This window comes from Anolis sagrei, chromosome 4 (assembly GCF_037176765.1).
Source record: "Anolis sagrei isolate rAnoSag1 chromosome 4, rAnoSag1.mat, whole genome shotgun sequence".
NCBI classification, from domain to species: Eukaryota; Metazoa; Chordata; class Lepidosauria; order Squamata; family Dactyloidae; genus Anolis; species Anolis sagrei.
This window is the reverse complement of record NC_090024.1, coordinates 90,768,329-90,787,274: the sequence shown is the minus strand read 5'-3', so window position 1 is coordinate 90,787,274 and position 18,946 is coordinate 90,768,329. Positions and strand designations below refer to the sequence as shown.

Sequence of the window (18,946 nt, the reverse complement as noted above, 5' to 3'; positions counted from 1 at the left end):
TATTCTGCAATCATGCAATTGTGTTCTGTAATCATTCAGGCATGCCTAAGTTATTTATAGTGTACCTTAAGCAATAACTCCATCCCTTTTATGCTGTAACAGTAATTATTTTATTTATCTTTTGAAATTACATGAATGTTATTGGTGTTTTAAAGAGTTGTTTTTTCTCATTGTAATATTATGGTAATTACGAGGGTTGAATGAAAGTAATGCCTCCACCTTCGTTACTTGGGCTTGGATGGGAATATTTTAATAAATCAAACACAGAAATAATCCTTAGAATGTGCTGTTTAACTACCACTATTCACTTTTTCACATAATCACCAGACAATTGAATACATTTCTGCCAACTATGAACAAGTTTTCTGAAGCTGTCATGGAAGAAGTCGACACTCTGTTTCCGCAACCCATCGTGCACAGATCTTCCAATAGCCAAGCAAAGCAATAATGTGACCCACACATTCTTGTGAAATGCTGATTATGCTTGAAATTTCTCTCTGAGTGATACAACGATCATCGTGAATCAATCTGTCAACCTTTTGCTTGTGAAACTCGGTGGTTGCTGTCATAGGATGTCCAACTCTTTGTTTGTCATGTTCCCACCTCAACATCTTTAAACTTACTTGCCCAACGATGGACAGTACTCACATCAACATGATAATCATAAACAGCTTGCATTCTCTGATGAATCTCCTTTGGGGTGACACCTTCTGCTGTCAAGAATTCAATGACTGCACGTTACTTAAGTCGCACTGACCGACCACCTGCGCAGGGTTCCATACTTTGCACTTTAATAACACAAGCATTCAATGCTAGGGCTTCCCGCCAAAATGGAACTGTAGAGGAGAGTCTACTGAACAAGCCAGTACCTGCAGCATACCAATGCTGCCATCTTTTGAGGAGTTACCAAAGTGGAGGGCTTACTTTTCATTCAACCCTTTTATTTTTGGAAATTTTAGAGCTGCAAGCTGTAACAAACTTTTCTTACATGTACTTCTCTAAACTCTGAATTGGAATGGCCTTTTGTATCCCCATGTATTCTATTTAGGCCTAAAATCACTATGGGCTCTACTTTGAAAGCAGGTGGCAACTGTACAGATAGAGTGTAAGGCTGCAGTCTATCTCTTCTTCTCAGTTTGCTTCTATTTTGTATGAGACTAGGTACTCACGATTAAGTTTTGAGCTTTAAGGAAAGCTAAGTAGTCAGACTCACTATAGGACCATTTCCTACTCCACAGTGTATAAATGGCATAAGGGTTACAAGACCAAAATTGGGTTGAGGGATTTAAATACATCGCCTGAATGCAACAGGATTTGTTTGTTTGGGGCACAGATTTCATACACGGATACAACCTTGATTGAAAAATAAAATGCTGAGTCTGCCGCCTTATTTTGACATTTTAGTCATCTTGAGCCATTCCTTGGGACTGTGTTGGCAGCAAACTTGGAACAGATTCCTTAGCTAAACAGAAATATATGGAGTTTTGTAATATCTTTTCTCAATCACAGCTGCAGTATTGCTGATTCAGGGACTGACCTACACAGCATCTTCTGAATTCAATAAAAACAGGAGCAGAGTTTATGCAGGCCAAAAGCTGGACGTTGACAGGTTGGGAAGAACAGCATTCCCCAAAGATGCATTCAGTCATAAGGTCAGACCTTCTGGTTGGCATGACTTGGCATTCACCTCTTAGTAGAGTCAATAAAACTCCACTGACACAGAACAAATGATAATTTGATTCCTCATAGGAGTTTAATGATGCTCAGATGAGAAGTACAATGCAGTCTCTGTTCAGGAATTAGGAAAATTATATGCACTCTTTCCTGGCTGAGTGTAAATATCCCATAACATTTCTACTTTGAATTTTTTTGTAATCTTGGGTTTTTGTTGGTATGGATTTACCTCTCATTTAATCTTGCATAGGGTTGTGAGTTTTCCGGGCTGTATGGCCAAGTTCCAGAAGCATTCTCTCCTGACATTCTGCCTGCATCTATGGCAGGCATCCTCAGGGGTTGTGAGATCTGTTGGAAACTAGGAAAATTGGGTTTACATAATCTTGCATATTCAACGTACCTTTGGGCATCCTCCAGTTCTCATGATACATAGAAAGGATGTTGTTTGTGGGAACTATAGTTCAGAACATTTGGAGAACAGTAGTCTTGGTAAGGCTGTGGTGAGGGATGCAAAGGGCATAATAGCTGCTTCGGCCAAATTTCCTGAAATGTGAACATATTTAATACGAGAGAGGGATGAAAGTGCCTCATCCATATTTCATTCCATTTTAATAAATAGAGATTAAAACCAACCAATTCTGAATTAAATTTTTAGTCTTTCATATTTCTCTTTCATATTTATTTTCATTAAGATTAATTATTCTGCTTGAATTTAATGTTTGCTGCAGCACTCTGATGCTTCACAGTGGTGTCAAAGGTTCAGTAGGACAAGGAAAACATTCAGGCACCTCTGAAAGTGAGGTTTTCCATTGTGCACCAGGAATGCAACTCTACTCAAAGGTTTCCCATCAACTGATCCATATTCATCTGAACTGTCCTGCCACAGAATGTCTTTTCTTCCTAGCGTTGCCTCAAAATGCCTCCTGGATGAAGCTGTCTTGGTCATTCATTAAAAAGAATAGTGCCCGCACCCAAAAGAGATTCTTGTAAGATTGGCATCTCTTTTCTAATCTTTTTGAAATGTGGCAGAGGTTTCTCAGAATCCCTCAAAAATCACATGCCATTAAATCAGGGGTATAGCACTCCAAAGCTGTACATTCGCATCGCTTGGGAGAATAATTCTGCCTGAAAAGCAGTCAGCTTAAGCTGTTGAGCTTTTGACCCGGGATTTCAAGTTCAGAGAAAATTAAAGGACATTTTTTCTCCCTTGTCTCTATCACAGACATCTTTTGTTTTATCCTTCCAAAACTTGTCCAGTATGATATCCGTCTGAAGGATGATTAAGAGTTGCCATATATCAGAGTTATGTGGCAAAATTAGGCATGGCCTATGCTGGAGTGCCCCCAACTCTACCATCCAAGTAGTTGACTGTTTCTGCCAATAGTACATTGCATTTAAACTCAACAGACAAATTTATGGGTCCAGACCATGGAAGCTGGAGATTGTTGTATCGATGGAACAGTGAAATCTCTCGAAGTAATACATCAATTGTTCTCAACCTGTGGATCCCTAGATGTTTTCACCTTCTAGAAATCCTAACAGCTGATAAACTGGCTGAAATTTCTGGGAGTTGTAGGCCAAAACACCTGAGGACCCACAAGTTGAGAACCACTGTAATAGATGCATCTAAAGTTGCTAGCCAAGGTCCTGAAGTTATCTGAGTAATAGGATTTTTAAAGGTACAATACACTGTAGAATTCAGGCAGTTTGATTCCACTTTAACTGATATGGCTTGATGCTATGGAAACCTGGGAGTTGTAGCTTGATAAGGTACTGGCGGTCTTTGGCAGGGAAGGCTAAAGACCTTGTAAACTATAACTCCCATGATTCCATAGCACTGAGCTGCAGTAGTTAAAGAAATTTCAAACTGCATTAATTCTATTATTTATTTACTCATGCCATATTTCTCAACCCTGAAGGGGACTCGGAATGGCACACATAAAGGCATAATTCAGTGCCATACATGACATACAGTACATATTCAGCAGATAAAAACATATACATGAAAAACACCCGCGAAAAACATATCAACATTAAAATTATTGAAATTATTAAAATCACATAATCCAATATCGTAGTCAAGGCCATTCCTGTTATCATTACACCATTCCATGTCCATATGTTGCCATAATCAATTATCGAATGCTTGGCCCCCTATCCAAGTTTTCAGGTTTTTTTCTAAAGGTCAGGAGAGAGGGGGCTAATCAGAGTTCCACAACCGAGAGGCCACCACTAAGAAGGCCTTGTCGCTCGTCCCCACCAACCGCACCTGTGAAGGAGATGGGACCAACAGCAGGGCCTCCCCAGAAGATCTTAATCTCTGAGATGGTTCGTAGAGGAAGATACATCCAGATAGGTAGACTGGGCCGGAACCATTTAGGGCTCTATACAGTGTACAATTCTACAGTATAAATGCTTCCTTTGAAGCCTGGAATAAATTCTGTCGTGAATTCACACACCACAGACAGGAGAGTAGCTAGACCACCACCCCTCTCTCGGATGTAGAAAAACATAATAGTAATAATGGTAATCTATATAAATAATAATGTAATATTCGTTTGTGGGATTAACATAACTCAAAAACCACTGGGCAAATTGACACCAAATTTGGACACAATACACTTATCAGGCCAATGAGTGACCATCACTCATAAAAACACTGAAAAACACAGCAGAAGAGCTTAAAAGGCCAAAAAAATACATTACAACACATATACACAAATATATACATACACATATATACACACAAAACACATACACAGACTGGGCCACAGCAACGCATGGCAGGGGGTGGTTAGTAATAAATAATATTGCCCGTCTCTCCCTACAGAGAGTTGGGTAATAAATAAATGCATCATTATCTCCAGCACTATTGTTCCTTAACCCCAGCAGCAACTACCTCACTTAGCATAGTGGCAGCACTAGCGATTTCTAATTAAAATTCCCCATAAGTTTAGTAAAAGGGCAAAATGGATGACAGAGTGTATGGACGCTGTTCTAATCTGAGGAAGAATAATGGAATATCAGTGGTGAGGCAAAATTCTGGGTTCATCAGGTTATGTTGGAAGAGGGCAGGCACCCATTGTGTGGTTCTTTCTTTTTGGGAAGTGAGATATTGGAAGCAGTCACTTGATGTGACACTCCCATGTCAGTTTATTCCTGCATTTATGTATTTACCTTTATGTTTAACCTCAGGGAGGCATGTAGTTGTCCCTCTACATTTGTGGTTTTTAGTTTTATGGATTTGATAATTCACAGATCTGATTATCATTTCTCTCTAGGTCCTCTAATGTGACTCTTTAGTTGGTCAACTTCTGGTCTCGCTGAAGGACCTGGATCAGAAGTCCTCAAGCCTTTTAAGCCAAGGACTGGTTTACGGTCCCTCAAACTCTTTGCAGGGCTGGACTATGGTTTGAAAATAACAGGAACTAATTCCTATGCACACTGCACATGTCTTATTTTTAGTGCAAAAAGAATGAAAGAAAAATACAATATTTAAAATGAAGAATAATTTTAACCAACATAAACTTACCAGTATTTCATTGGGAAGTATAGGCTTTCTTTTGGCTGTTGAGATAGTCAAGTTGATTAGTAGTTGTTGTGTGCCATAAAGACATTTCTGATTTTGGGAAACCCTAAGTCAAAAGTTTAGGGTGAGGGCCGGGTATATGACCTTGGAGGCTACATCCAGCCCACGGGTCTTGGTTTGGGGACCCCAGACCTAGATATTTCTAGAGAGAACCTCTCTCTAGTACAATCTTTTGATCTGTTTCCAATTGAAGTCAACCATAGAGTAATGCTGGAAGAACGTGAATTCCCAACAGAAGTGTTCTCTCAGGTGAAAAATAGCATTTTTTTTAATTCACAGATGTTTACTTTCATGGTGGACTTATGTCCCCAACCCCAGTGAATGGGAGGGGGGACTATATATGGTTCCTGTGGTAAGTTAGGCAAAGTGTCAGCCAGCAAGATTTACCATTACAGGGAATGTTGACCTCAGCTTTTCCTCCCATTGTGCATTATTCTTAACAGTATACCACACATGGCCTAGAGCAGTATATCTCAACCTGGGGGTTGGGACCCCTGGGGGGGTCATGAGGGGTGTCAGAGCGGTCGCCAAAGACCATCAGAAAACACAGTATTTTCTGTTGGTCATGAGAGCTCTGTGTGCCAAGTTTGTTCCGATTCTATCATTTGTGGGGTTCAAAATGCTCTTTGATTGTAGGTGAAGTATAAATCTCAGCAACTACAACTCCCAAATGTCAAGGTCTGTTTTCCCCACACTCCATTAGTGTTCACATTTGGGAATATTGAGTATTCATGCCAAGTTTGGTCCAGATCTATCATTATTTGAGTCCACAGTGCTCTCTGGATGTGGGTGAACTACAACTCCAAAACTCAAAGTCAATGCCCACCAAACCCTTCCAGTATTTTCTATTGGTCATGGGAGTTCTGTGTGCCAGGTTTGGTTAAATTCCATCATTGATGGAGTTCAGAATGCTCTTTGATTGTAGGTGAACTATAACTCCCAGCAACTACAACTCCCAAATAACAAAATCAATCCCCCCACCCAACCTCACCAGTACTCAAATTCAGGCCAAATTTGGTCCAATGAATGAAAATACATCTTGCATATCAGATATTTACATTACGATTCGTAACAGTAGCAAAATTACAGTTATGAAGTAGCAACAAAAATAATTTTATGAGTGGGGGTCACCACAACATGAGAAACTGTATTAAGGAGTCGCGGCATTAGAAAGAGTAAGAAACACTGGCCTAGAGAGTTACTGCAGTACAGCAGGAAAGGCACATGTTTCAATGAAGTTTTCTAATGGGTGATTAATGTTTTGTTCTACTAGGGAACTACAGCTGCAGTCCTAAAAATATACTCACCAGGTATCAAATCCCTTTTTTTTCAGCAGAATTTACATCAGAATAAAAATGTGCAAGCTTTGGCTGGGAGGTGTTTCTGTTCTCTTCATTTTTCATTTTTTCCCACCCTCTCGCACAAAGTAAAGAAAAACAACCATGTTTTCACAGAAAAGAACTCTTACTAAACCTATCCCCGCTGCTGTTTCTTGTGCCTCTCTATGCCATTTGATGAAGCCTCGAGTGATTTTGCTCTTAATATTTTCAATCATTTCATAAGGCAAAGGTGTTTAGCAGACTTGTAGCTAATTGAATCATTCTTCTTGCCTTTTACAAAAGATAATTGATACAGCATTTTGCTTGTCTGTGTTGTGTTGCCTCCCAAATTATCAATGCCAACTCAGAACTAATTAGCTGCCATGCAGGGCGTTAATTCACTAATTCCCTTTAATATTCTGGGATGCATTATCGTCTGTAGCAGCTGTGTTGGTGTATATATTCAAATGTTCCAATCTGGTTACCTTGGCGTACCCTTTTACAATGGTTACATTAGAACTTGCTCATTTCCTGAAGCTCAATTTTCTCTTTCTCCCATAGTCATTTTTTATGAAATCTTTTCAATACCGTATGGCTGTTTTCCTACTTTAGATTTAATCTGATGGTAATAATGAAATATTAATCTGCAGGTTGGAGAGTCATAGAGTATGCAAAGAAGCCATTGAGTTTGGAATGGAAAATGGAAGTCTCCCAATGATCTTATTTATTGTTTAGAATTGTTAAAAATATGTTAACGTGTCATTTCTTAGACATTACAGGAAATTGCTTACAAAGTGTGCCTATTAGGAGAAGTGGGTAGCAAAAAAATAATAATTCAAGCTCTAAATAAAACAGAAATGGAACAGACTAAACAAAACAGTTGCAAAAAAGAGATATGTAATATTTCCTGGAAAATGTATTCATCCATCCTGTGGAGAGGGCCTTGTCAGTTGTTGCCAGAGCTTGGAAAAACTTTGGCTTTGGATTAAAACACTTCAAATCCAAGGATAATGGCTATGTCTTACTGGTTGCAGGATTTTGGAAGTTAGTGGCTTTCCCAGAATTACATTGTGGCATCCTACATTTCAGTTCCTCACCCCAAGAAGTCTTGTTGGGAATCTTTTTTTTTATGTCCTTTTGATATTAGGCAATGCAATGACTATTATCATCTCTAATGAGATGGTTGTATGTATCTCAACTATATCTGGGTGTTTTTATTTGTTTATTTTAACTTTTGCAGCTCCATTCTGATATGGACAGAGGAGATGGATCAATCAAATATATTCTTTCAGGAGAAGGAGCGGGTGTTGTGTTTACCATCGATGACACTACTGGGGACATCCATGCCATACAAAGACTAGACAGAGAAGAAAGGTCCCAGTATACACTAAGGGCTCAGGCCTTGGACAGAAGGACAGGAAGGCCAATGGAACCAGAATCTGAATTTATCATCAAAATCCAAGATATCAATGACAACGAACCTAAGTTTCTCGATGGACCGTATGTTGCTTCAGTACCAGAAATGTCACCAGTGGGTAAGAGGGGCTTTAAGGACACATTTTTTTTATTTATAGAGAGCAAGTCATTATGCACAATAGGGAAAGATTTTGACTTTGTTGAACTCCTTCAGAAAAGCAATGTATAAGGGAGAATGGAAATTATTAGCATTGGAATTTATATTTTGGGCGAACAGAACATGAATCCTATGGGGAAAGTTTTCTAGTTGATTTATTTAATTTGCTCTATTCTGGCAATGTATATAAAAGGAGGGAATCAAGGAAACAATAAAAGGACGTGTGATGCTAACATCCTAACACAATATTAGGATTAATGGCTATCAGTATTAAAGCAGGAGATCAGTCCACAAAGCTGCATAATTGTGTATGTGTGTCTTGAAGTCACCTGCCAACTTATGGGTGCCCCATGAGTTTCATTGGATTTTCTTTAGAAAGGTAGCCTCAGAAGTAGTTTTGCCTGTTCCTTCCTGTAAAATACAGTCAAAGCACCCTGTATTCTTGCTGATCTTCCATCCAGGTACTATTCAGGACTAAGTTCCTAAAATCAGATGTGGTCAGTTTTATGACATTAACTGTTCCTAATCATAGTGGCAATATAGAGCCTTTTCCCACTCCTATGATAGCATATGTCTTTCATGGGCATACACAACTTTGTCCTCTGAACAGTGAGGAACATCTGATGGCTCAGGTTGGAAATTCAGTCACTTTCTCTGCCTAATAGTAGGATCAGCCTTGAATATAATAAAGCATCTGCAGGAAGGTGCTTGACAACTCCTCATAACACACTTACACACAGCATCCTGCGGTTTTAAGCAGACAATGTAAAAATGAAGCCTAGGGGTTCATCACACATGGGTAGTCATACAACCTCATCAGACTGGGGTTTTTCCCAGTCCTAGTGCCCTGCCAGTACACTGCCAAGACAGAGTATGCCGAAGCCCATCAAATAATGCAGGGCTGCTTCCAGCGGGGGTCCATTGGGCTCCACCCAGGCAGTGTACCAAAAACACACTAAGAGGGAACCCTGAGTCACCCATATCCTCATTGAAGAAGCCAAGGACAGCACAGAAAGAAGCTGGAAACAGCTGGGAAACATCATGGGATGGCAACCCACGACCAACCGCAGTAAGGGGACAAAGCTGGGCACTGCCCCACCATTTCCCCCGCTTTCCCCCAGTTTCTGGACCATGTGATGAGGGCCATAGACATTGTGCACGCCTGCTGTACTCTGTAACCATAAAAACGACACTGATGTGCTCAGACAATGTTTTGTCCATGAGTCCATTACAGAGTGCACAGATTCATAAAGATGAGACCCCAAGGAACTGTGGCAGCAAAGTTGTTGATTTCCAGGCTGTTTAGTGAACCCTGGGGGGGCATCATGATCTGGTGAAAATTGCATCGTTCAGAAGCCTCTGCCGGTTTTACACCAGGCGCTAAAAGAGTCTTTGACTAGTCATAGATCAGGGAAAGCCAACAGTAGTTTAAAAGCACCTTAAACCTGGAAAAGTTTATAGGATAAGAAATCCACTGGTTGTTTTGTAATGCCGGCAATGCCACCAGATGTATTCTCCACACAGTTTATTGGGTTATGAAGCAGTATTGAAATCCTGTCCTCCTTTTGAATGCTGTTTCCATTTAAGATGTTATAATATAAAGAGACAGATAAGTTACCTAGTTATAGTTCCATCTTAATGTTTCCTATTTTCTTAACATCCCTTTTGATCCTTTTCACAGTAGAATTCACCAAAAAGATATATATTATTTTATGCTGTGAGCCCATTTTTTTCTCCATCTTTTGCTTTGTTGTTGCTCTTCCCCATCCATCCAAACCTATGCCTAGAAGCTGTTTGGAATGATGCCTGAGTGATTATTCTATTAATCCCTAAGCATGTATATCGATTTTAGTTATAGAACCAGAGGTTATACAGCGTATAATGTATACAGTAAAACCTGACTGATGACTGTTTTTTCTGTGTATATATTTGTGTATGTGTGTATGCTGGGTATTGCAAACTTCCTTGTCCCTTCTGTTCCTTATTTTGCCAAGATAAATTTTACAATAATAAATACTAAATTTGCAAGACACGTTTTACAAAATTAAATACTAAGTTTGTAAAAATAAATTCATCACTGCAGCAGGATATTATGCAATGCAGCCAGTGTTAAGTACTTTTAATTCCTGTAAGTCTAAATGAGAGAAAATGGAACATATGTTTAACTCTGTTCTTAATTAATGGTACTTGAATCTGACAGAACCGAGTCCAAGGAAATTGCAGGAGCCCACAGGGGTCGAATATCAGCATTCATGCATAAAAATATATGTCACGGTCTAGAACAAACAGGCAAATAAAAAGTCAAGCAGAATTTTCAGCTATAAACTACAATTTATAGCCACATACCAAGGGTTCCCCTTCCAAATATTAGCCCACACCTTTCTCACATTTTGAGCATGACAAAATGTGTATCTATGATTTACAGTAAGTTCAATTTGAACTTCAATAGACCAAGTTGAATCTCTCAGCTATAATTGAAAATCTTCTCTATTCATAATTTGATGCTTACATAACAAAAGATGTGTTTCATGAGAGATGAGAGATGGTTATTAGGAGTTCAGGTACCTTTTCCTTCTCATCAAAATCGGCACTGATGTTCTGCATTGTATAATTTTGCACTGACTATTTTTTTTCATTAACGTGGGTTTTTTAAATACATTGTTACACAACAGAACTTGCAGGATAGATATACTCTTGCAATGGAGTGTCACTTATGCACACCAAGTCGTGTTTTATTTACAGATTATTTACTGTCCCGCTGATGTCTGATGGATTTGTGCCTGGTGCTCCCATTAGTGCTAATGAGGTGTATGTGTAAATCCCTGAAGCATCGGAAAGAGAATAGGCTTCTAAGCAAGTGTTCTATGAGCAGAACATTTATAATTCAGTGAACCTAGGTAGATATGTGTCCTTTCTCCATGGCTACAAATCTAACAAGGTTCTACGCTGTTTTTTGCCAGGCACCTCAGTTATCCAAGTGACAGCTACAGATGCTGACGATCCTACCTATGGGAACAGTGCCAGGGTCGTCTACAGTATTCTCCAAGGACAGCCATATTTCTCTGTGGACTCCAGAACAGGTAATTTCATTGAGGAGAAAAATCAGCGGAGAATGTGACATTTCCCATTAGCTTTCATACCTTATGCGGCATAGACTTCATCTCCAGAAATCCCAGTCATCAGTGACTGTGCCTCCCATTATTTTTCAAGCCAAGTACCTTCTTTCAATAAATAAGTATGGAAAAAAAGCACAGATGAGAAATGGTGTGTCTACTCCAGCATCAATTCCGGGATGGCTGAAATCAAAGAAAAAGAACTATTAACTCTGTGTGAGCACATTTCATGGAACTCTAGGAGATCAAAATGGTCGCTAAATGGAGGCTAAAAGAAATATATTAATATGGCAGAGGAGATGTTGAAAATGTGGCAAATGCAGAATTAGTGTGCTATACTTTAATGTGCAAAGCAGTACTAGCTGAAGCAAGGGGGCAGTTTAGGGGTTCAAACCACCCCCAAAATCTTTCAGGTAAAAAGCAAACAAACAAACCTGGTTTATACATGGGTTTTAACTGCTGAACCAAATTTCCCTGCCAAGTCTATGAGAAGCAAAAGTTAGATTCCCTCCAGAATGGCAAACACAATCTTAACCAAATGTTGATGATTCACATGATCATTACCTATCTTTCTACCAATTTACATTGTAATAGCAGCAATAGCTGGCATAGTGGAAGCAACCAAGTTGGCCTACCCGCAGCCAGCAAGCAAAGCCTAAGGCATGGGGAGGAGGGATTGACCTGAATTGGAAACTGAGGTGGAAACTGAGGAAACTGTGACATCTGACACTGGTTCCTCTAATCCAAGGCCTGCCAAAGAAACCGTGGAACAGGAGCAAAGACAAGAAGCTGTCTCGTTGTTAGACCTTGGACTTTATATGACCAAGACTGTTCCTGATGAGCAAATGAAAGCTCAATTAATGGAAAATCCACAGACTCACTGGGTTGTTGTGTGTTTTCCAGGTTGTATGGCCATGTTCCAGAAGCATTCTATCCTGACATTTTGCCTCACATCCTCTGAGGATGCATGCCATAAATGCAAGTGAAATGTCAGGAGAGAATGCTTCTGGAATATGGCCATACAGCCCAGAAAACACACAACAACCCAGTGATTCCAGGCATGAAAGCCTTCAGCAATACATTCCACAGACTCAGTTGCCAAGATATATATTTCCTATGGATAAGAAGAGGTATCTAGGTTTTCAACCCAAATGGTTCAGCAGATTTCCCGGGTTAGCCTACTCATTTCATGTACAAGTTGTGCTCTGTAAGTTATGTATGGTATTTGGAGCAGAAGTTGGAGGTAAAGGTGCTCATCAGAAGCTTGGTGCATCGGTTGCTAAACAATTTGTGTGATGGAAAGATGCAACAGAAGTCTTTAATAGATACCAGAAAACAGAGTACCATCAGATCAACTTGTACTTGGCTGAAAACTTCTTGATGTAACCCATTATCATGAAAAAGGAAATCAGAAGAAATCAGAAGTAAACAGAAAGAAACTTCTGCCAATTGTGGGAACTATTGACCTTTGTGGGGGAAAAGTTTCAGCCTCTCCTGAATTTTTTTTCTGGCTACAGGCCTGAGTAGCTACAGTATGTTTTCATGGCCAATGGTATAAAGACTGTGAAATAGAATCAGTAGAGTGCAATTGGCCTTATCAGTCTCTAGTAAAAGACGGGCCTCATGTAACTCTCCAGCTGTTACTGAACTATAAATCTCATCATACCTTACTTTGGGCTGTGCTAGCTAAGACTGCTGAGAACAGTAATTTAAGAACATCTGGAGGGCTGACTGATTTCTACACATACTCTAAGAGGTCTCGAATCTAACTGACAATCTTAATGAAACCTGCTACAAGTACAGATTCAGAAACATTTGTTGTTCTTGTGGCTGTGTGCCCTCAAGTTCTTTTTGACTTATGGCAGATCTGTCATGTGGGTTTCTTGGCAAGATCGGTTCAGAAGGGATTTGCTGTTGCCTTCCTCCAAAGCTGAGAGTATGACTTGCCCAGAGTCACCCAGGAAGCGTTCATGGGTGAGCAGAGATTCTCTCAAATTCCTAGTGTAATATTCAAACCACTTCGCCATGCTGGCTGACAGAACTATAAAACTGGTTATAATCTAAACTGACAAGGTTCTAGAAAACCAAAATTATGTGCATGAAGCATTGCTTTTCAATCATGTGTAAGGTTGCCCTGAACATGAAATTAGAGTATAAATCACCTCTGCAAGTAATTTATTTCCAAGAAGCAAATGATAGATATATTTCATGTTAAAGAGGAGATGACAAGAACATTTCTAGTGAAGCAAAGGGGCTATAATGTTGAGTGTAGATATAGATTCAAATCCTGCTCAGCTCTAAGAGTGACCTAATGTTACTCATAGTGGAATAAGCTACCTCATATGATTGATGTGAGGCTAAATCATGACTCAAAGGCTCCTTGAATAAATAATGGGTCACAAATATAATCATCAACAGTAATCAGAGTAGGGGTGCTAGCACTCAAACAATTACATTCTCCCAAGTGGGAAAGAATAGTTTTCACATTTTTCTTCTTGCTGCAGACAAAACTAATATTTCTGTGAAGTTTTTCACCACATAGTGATACATTCCATTTTCTTTCAGGAAATATTGCACAGAAATATAAAAGATTTTTGTGTGATAAATTGTGGGAGCTTACACAACCCCAGTTGATATGGGAATGTGTGTCATTGGCATGTACAGTATTTTTTGTGGCACAACTTCCTAGGATCTCTTCACACAGTCCAAAATTCGGTGACAGCAATGGGTTTTTGCCCTTTCAACACGAAGTCTGCTAGCTCCCATCACATTCAGCAAAAGTACTTCCAGAGTGGCTCCCTGGTGGAACTGTCACAAAAACTTTATCACCACCAAAAAAAATGCCAGTGGTACTCAACAGTTGGGCACTGCAGAGATCACTGGAATCCACTGCAATTCTGGCAGCATGTGTTACCAGATCTTCTAACTGTCCCTGGAAAAGTGAGGCTTCTTGCAAGAAAATAAGGCAATCAAAGCATGAGTGAACCATGTACTCTTTGGTCTCCTACATACCTTTATGATAGAGAAGGTCCACAACAGTCCTATGTGCATGCCAGTTTTCCAGTCTCATGAGCCTGGCATGGCTGCTTCTAGATGACACGCAGTACACAAAAGGCAAGTCTGGGAGCATGAGGAGCTATGAGAGAGGGCGTGGAGTGTGGTGCATACACACAGGATCTTGGCTCTTTTCAAGGTCCTTCTCCACTACTCCTTCCTGGATCGATGGGTGGGTGAGTGTCATGTAGCAGGGCATTTCTTTCCTAAGCTTTCACCTGGCTAGCTGCCCACCCCCCACTCTCCCAGTTGCCAACCACTATGAACCTGGGCTCATTTGAGCTGGTTGGGAGAGAGCACCTGATTAAGGGTATCCTGATAAGGGAGAACTGGGGATCTGGCTTTGCACATAGGAAGAGGAGCAACACATGCAGAATGGGATGGGAAGACCCACTCCAGCAGCCTTGAGGTGACCCTCATTCCTGCAATCAGGAGAGTTGTAGAGGCACCTCTAGAGCAGAGGAAGGAGATCCAGGAATCAAGGCCTGGTCTTTTGCTGGTGAAGAGAGCTCCCCTTTCTAGGGGAGCACACACAGCGCACACACAGTCCTAAATTGGGATGTGGGGAGCAAAAGTAGCTTCACTCTGCACAATTTTTTTAGACAGTCACTTTGATGTTACCCTGTCACCCAGGATGCTTTGCACTCCCCTAGTGATGCTACTTCTAGAAAATCAAAATATTTAATTCGTCCATTTATAGGATTCCGTGCACACCTGCCATTCCCTTTTTAAAAAATAATTTTATTTTTCTTTATATGCAGTTGTTTTGTTACAATTGCAAATTTTGTGTTAAAAACTAAATGTTGTGTATGTATGTGTGTGGGGGGAATCTTTGTTACTTACCTTTGCTGAACATAATGAAAGAAAAATTAAAGCTCTATGAGATTTACATATGGAAAGGAGGTGCATGGAAGATAAACTGAGAATTAAAGGAAGGAGGAAACCTCTTGCACTAAGATTCTGGGAGCAGAAGACAGAAAGTGAGATCATACAGGTTTGGACCTAAGTTCCCATTCTTCTGCAACAGCATTCAGCAAAAGCAGCATTTTTACCTGGGAGCCCTTACCAGGCTTCATCAGAGAAACCTTACTGCCACCTTATGTTCTGTTCTAGTAAATCCTGTAGAAAAGGAAATTTGACTTCACTGATCCTCAGTGTTAAATGGTAAAGAAGGAATCCCACCTCTCATTCTATAGATATGTATATCTTCACATTTCCACAAGACTCTATCTGCCATTTTAGCACAGATCTAATCACTGTTAATTGTGGAGTTTGGAAATCACATTTTTGGACCATAGCTCCCAGAATCCTCCAACCAATAGCCATGCCTGCCAAGCAATTCTGGGAATTGGTAACCTAAAAAGTAAGTTTTCCAAATTCTTGGCAGTTTGGTTAACTGCACATTGTGGTCTACATTTTAAAAGAGGAGAAAACTTTGATAAAAGACACCAGTTTCTTTGGGCAGATGGTTGGCTTACATAATACCTTGTGCATCCACCCATCGCTTTTTCTTGGATCTGACAATAATATACTATAATTGTGTTAGAACATCCAATATATACTTTTCACATCAAGAGCACAAAAGATAGCTACCTGTTAGTAACGTGATCTCAGAGCGGAGCTGTCCACTAATTAAATATTTCTTGTTAGTAGTTAATCTGCTAGCCTTAAACAAACAAATTTATTGAATTGTTGTTGATTCAAAATAAATTTCACTGCCATTCTGATGGTTAGTTCCAACTAGAGTAGACCATTTACAAAATTTTTGAATAATGACGCAACATATAAATAAATCTAATTGGATTCCATGAATCTACTTTAGTCAGGAAGAGTGTGTGCATATGCGCCTTTAAATAGCCTCTTGACTTATGATCTCCATAAATTTCACATGGTTTTCTTAGGCATTTCACATGGTTTTCTGTTTTATTGACTATTCTAAAGCCTTTGACTGTGTGGATCATAATAAATTGTGGCCAGTTCTTGGTGGTATGGGGATACCAAGTCACCTTGTCTGTCTTTTGAGAAATCTGTATAACAACCAAGTAGCAACAGTCAGAACACACCATAGAACAACTGGCTGGTTCAAGATTGGGAAAAGAGTATGGCAGGGCTGTATACTCTCCCCCTTCCTATTCAACCTGTATGCAGAATACATCATATGACATGCGGGTCTTGATGAATCCAAGGCTGGGGTAAAATTGCTATATGAAACATTTATAAACTTAGATATGCAAATAATACCACTTTGATGGCTGAAAGCAAGGAGGAGCTGAGAAGTCTTATAACCAAGGTGAAAGAAGAAAGTGCAAAAACTAATATTATGGCAATCAGACAGATTGATAACTGGCAAATAGAGGGAGAAAACATGGAGGCAGTGACAGACTTTGTATTTCTAAGCATGAAGATTACTTCAGATGCCGACTGCAGCTAGGAAATCAGGAGACACTTACTTCTTGGGAGGAGAGTAATGACCAATCTCGATAAAATAGTGAAGAGTAGAGACATCACATTGGCAGTGAAGATCCGCATAGTTAAAGCAATGATATTCCCTGTAGTAACCTATGAATGTGAGAGCTGGAACATAAAGACGGCTGAGCGAAGGAAGATAGACATTTTTGAACTGTGGTGCTGGAGGAAAATTCTGAGAGTGCCTTGGACCGTGAGAAGATCCAACCAGTCCATACTCCAAGAAATAATGCCTGACTGCTTACTGGGGGGAAAGATATTAGAGGCAAAGATGAAGTACTTTGGCCACATAATAAGAAGACAGGAAAGCTTGGAGAAGATAATTATGCTGGGGAAAATGGAAGGAAAAAGGAAGAGGGGCCAACCAAGGGCAAGATGGGTGGATGTATCCTTGAAGTGACTGGCTTGACCTTGAAGGAGCTGGGGGTGGTGACGGCTGACAGGGAGCTCTGGCGTGGGCTGGTCCATGAAGTTCACAAAGAGTCAAAAGTGACTGAATGAATATACAGCAAATTTCTTAGACAAAGAATACTCCATTGTGGTTTTGTCATTTCCTTCCTCTGAAATCTAGTCTACAGCACCTGATAGTCAATGGTGATTAACTCATCCGAACATTAACCAAGGCTGACCCTGCTTATTTTCTAAGATCAAATGAGATTTAGTGTCTTCATTGCATTTAGGCAATAAATAGAGAACTGGGGTCATTTTTATTACCAAAGCCTCAATGAGTATTTTTAAATATTGAAGCAAATGTGAAATGACATGTCAAAAATAGTCACTACCAGTCACTGTTAAAGGTTGTTTCTAATATTTTCTTCCCACCCCCTATTTGTATGACTAAAAATAATCTTCAAAAGCATAAGTGCATCCATATGGCTCAGCATAAAATTCTCCCCATTTATTCAGATTATCCAAGTTTATGGTATTAATATCTAAGAAACGAATACTGTTGTCTCTTTCCTACTAAAATCCTCTCTACTAATCGATGGATATGGGGTTATTTTTCACTAATCTGGGGGGGGGGGGGGGGCTTTCACAGCAGTTTCTTCAGTGACTCAAAAATGGCTTTAGTGGAGTTTTTCACTACCATCCAAACCAGAAGGATTTATTCTTATTTTTCATTATGAAAAGGAAGCATTTCTGAGTAAACTTTCATAAAGTTCTGGCCTTTGGCCTCTCTCATTAAATGTCTTTACTGCTTCCTTATTTCTCCCTTTCCTTTTCACAGGCTTAATTAGAACGGCATTAATGAACATGGACAGAGAAGCAAAAGAATATTACGAAGTTATAATCCAGGCCAAAGATATGGGAGGGCAGCTGGGAGGATTAGCTGGGACAACTATTGTCAATATCACTCTCTCTGATGTAAATGACAACCCACCTAGATTTCCACAGAGTAAGTATTCCGAGTGGGATTTCTCAGTATTATTGCCTATCTCTTACAGATGCTTTTCCCCACAAAATGTAATGAAAAGTAATGTAGCATGTAATGCAATGAAGTTAGTGAAAGTTTGTCACTGTAACAAGTAACCATGATAAATAACATCCTTTGACATAGCAATAAGTAAATAAGGATGTATTGTTTTCAAAAAGTAACTCATTGAGTTCTCTCTGTATGATGTACCACCACTAATGGGTCTGGCACAGAATAGCAACAAGATAAATCAACACCCTAAGGAGTTTCCAAGGTCCAGTGATGGCAAGATTGAGAGCAGAAGAACATATAGGCAAATCTAATTGCAATATAGAATATGCCATCTGTTCTGTTAAATGTAATTTAGCTTGGTTTCTGGAGGATATGGCTGAATAACGTCATATCTACACTGACCACTTAGCCACTGAGTAAAACCACATCTGCACTGATGTTGTACTACATATTTTAATATATGTAATTTGTGTATGTATTTTATAATGGTGTGTTTTAATTGTGTTATGCCCTGCCTTGAGCTGTAAGGAGAGGCAGGTAACAAATAACAAATAAAAATTAGTAGTAGGGGAGAAAGAAGGAAAGAAAGAGAGAGAATATTATTATTGTGGAAGCAGAAAAAAATCTCAACTGTAGAGAAAGATTGCTCCGATCCTACAGGGCACACTTTCAAGGGTTAGAGCAGGGGTCCTCAAACGATGGCCCGGGGACCGGATGCGGCTCTCCAAGGTC

At 39.7% G+C, this 18,946-nt stretch overlaps 1 protein-coding gene across 3 annotated transcripts in view; it reads left to right on the top strand.

Annotated features, from left to right (window-relative positions):
• Positions 1 to 18,946, top strand: part of CDH20 (cadherin 20) — a 241,467-nt gene that overhangs the window by 180,681 nt on the left and 41,840 nt on the right. For all 3 annotated transcript variants that reach the window (XM_060774698.2, XM_067467530.1, XM_060774699.2), the window contains exons 4-6: positions 7,823 to 8,117; positions 11,116 to 11,235; positions 18,017 to 18,184. In XM_060774698.2, coding sequence (XP_060630681.2) covers positions 7,823 to 8,117; positions 11,116 to 11,235; positions 18,017 to 18,184 — 583 coding nt within the window. The remainder of the gene's footprint in view (positions 1 to 7,822; positions 8,118 to 11,115; positions 11,236 to 18,016; positions 18,185 to 18,946) is intronic.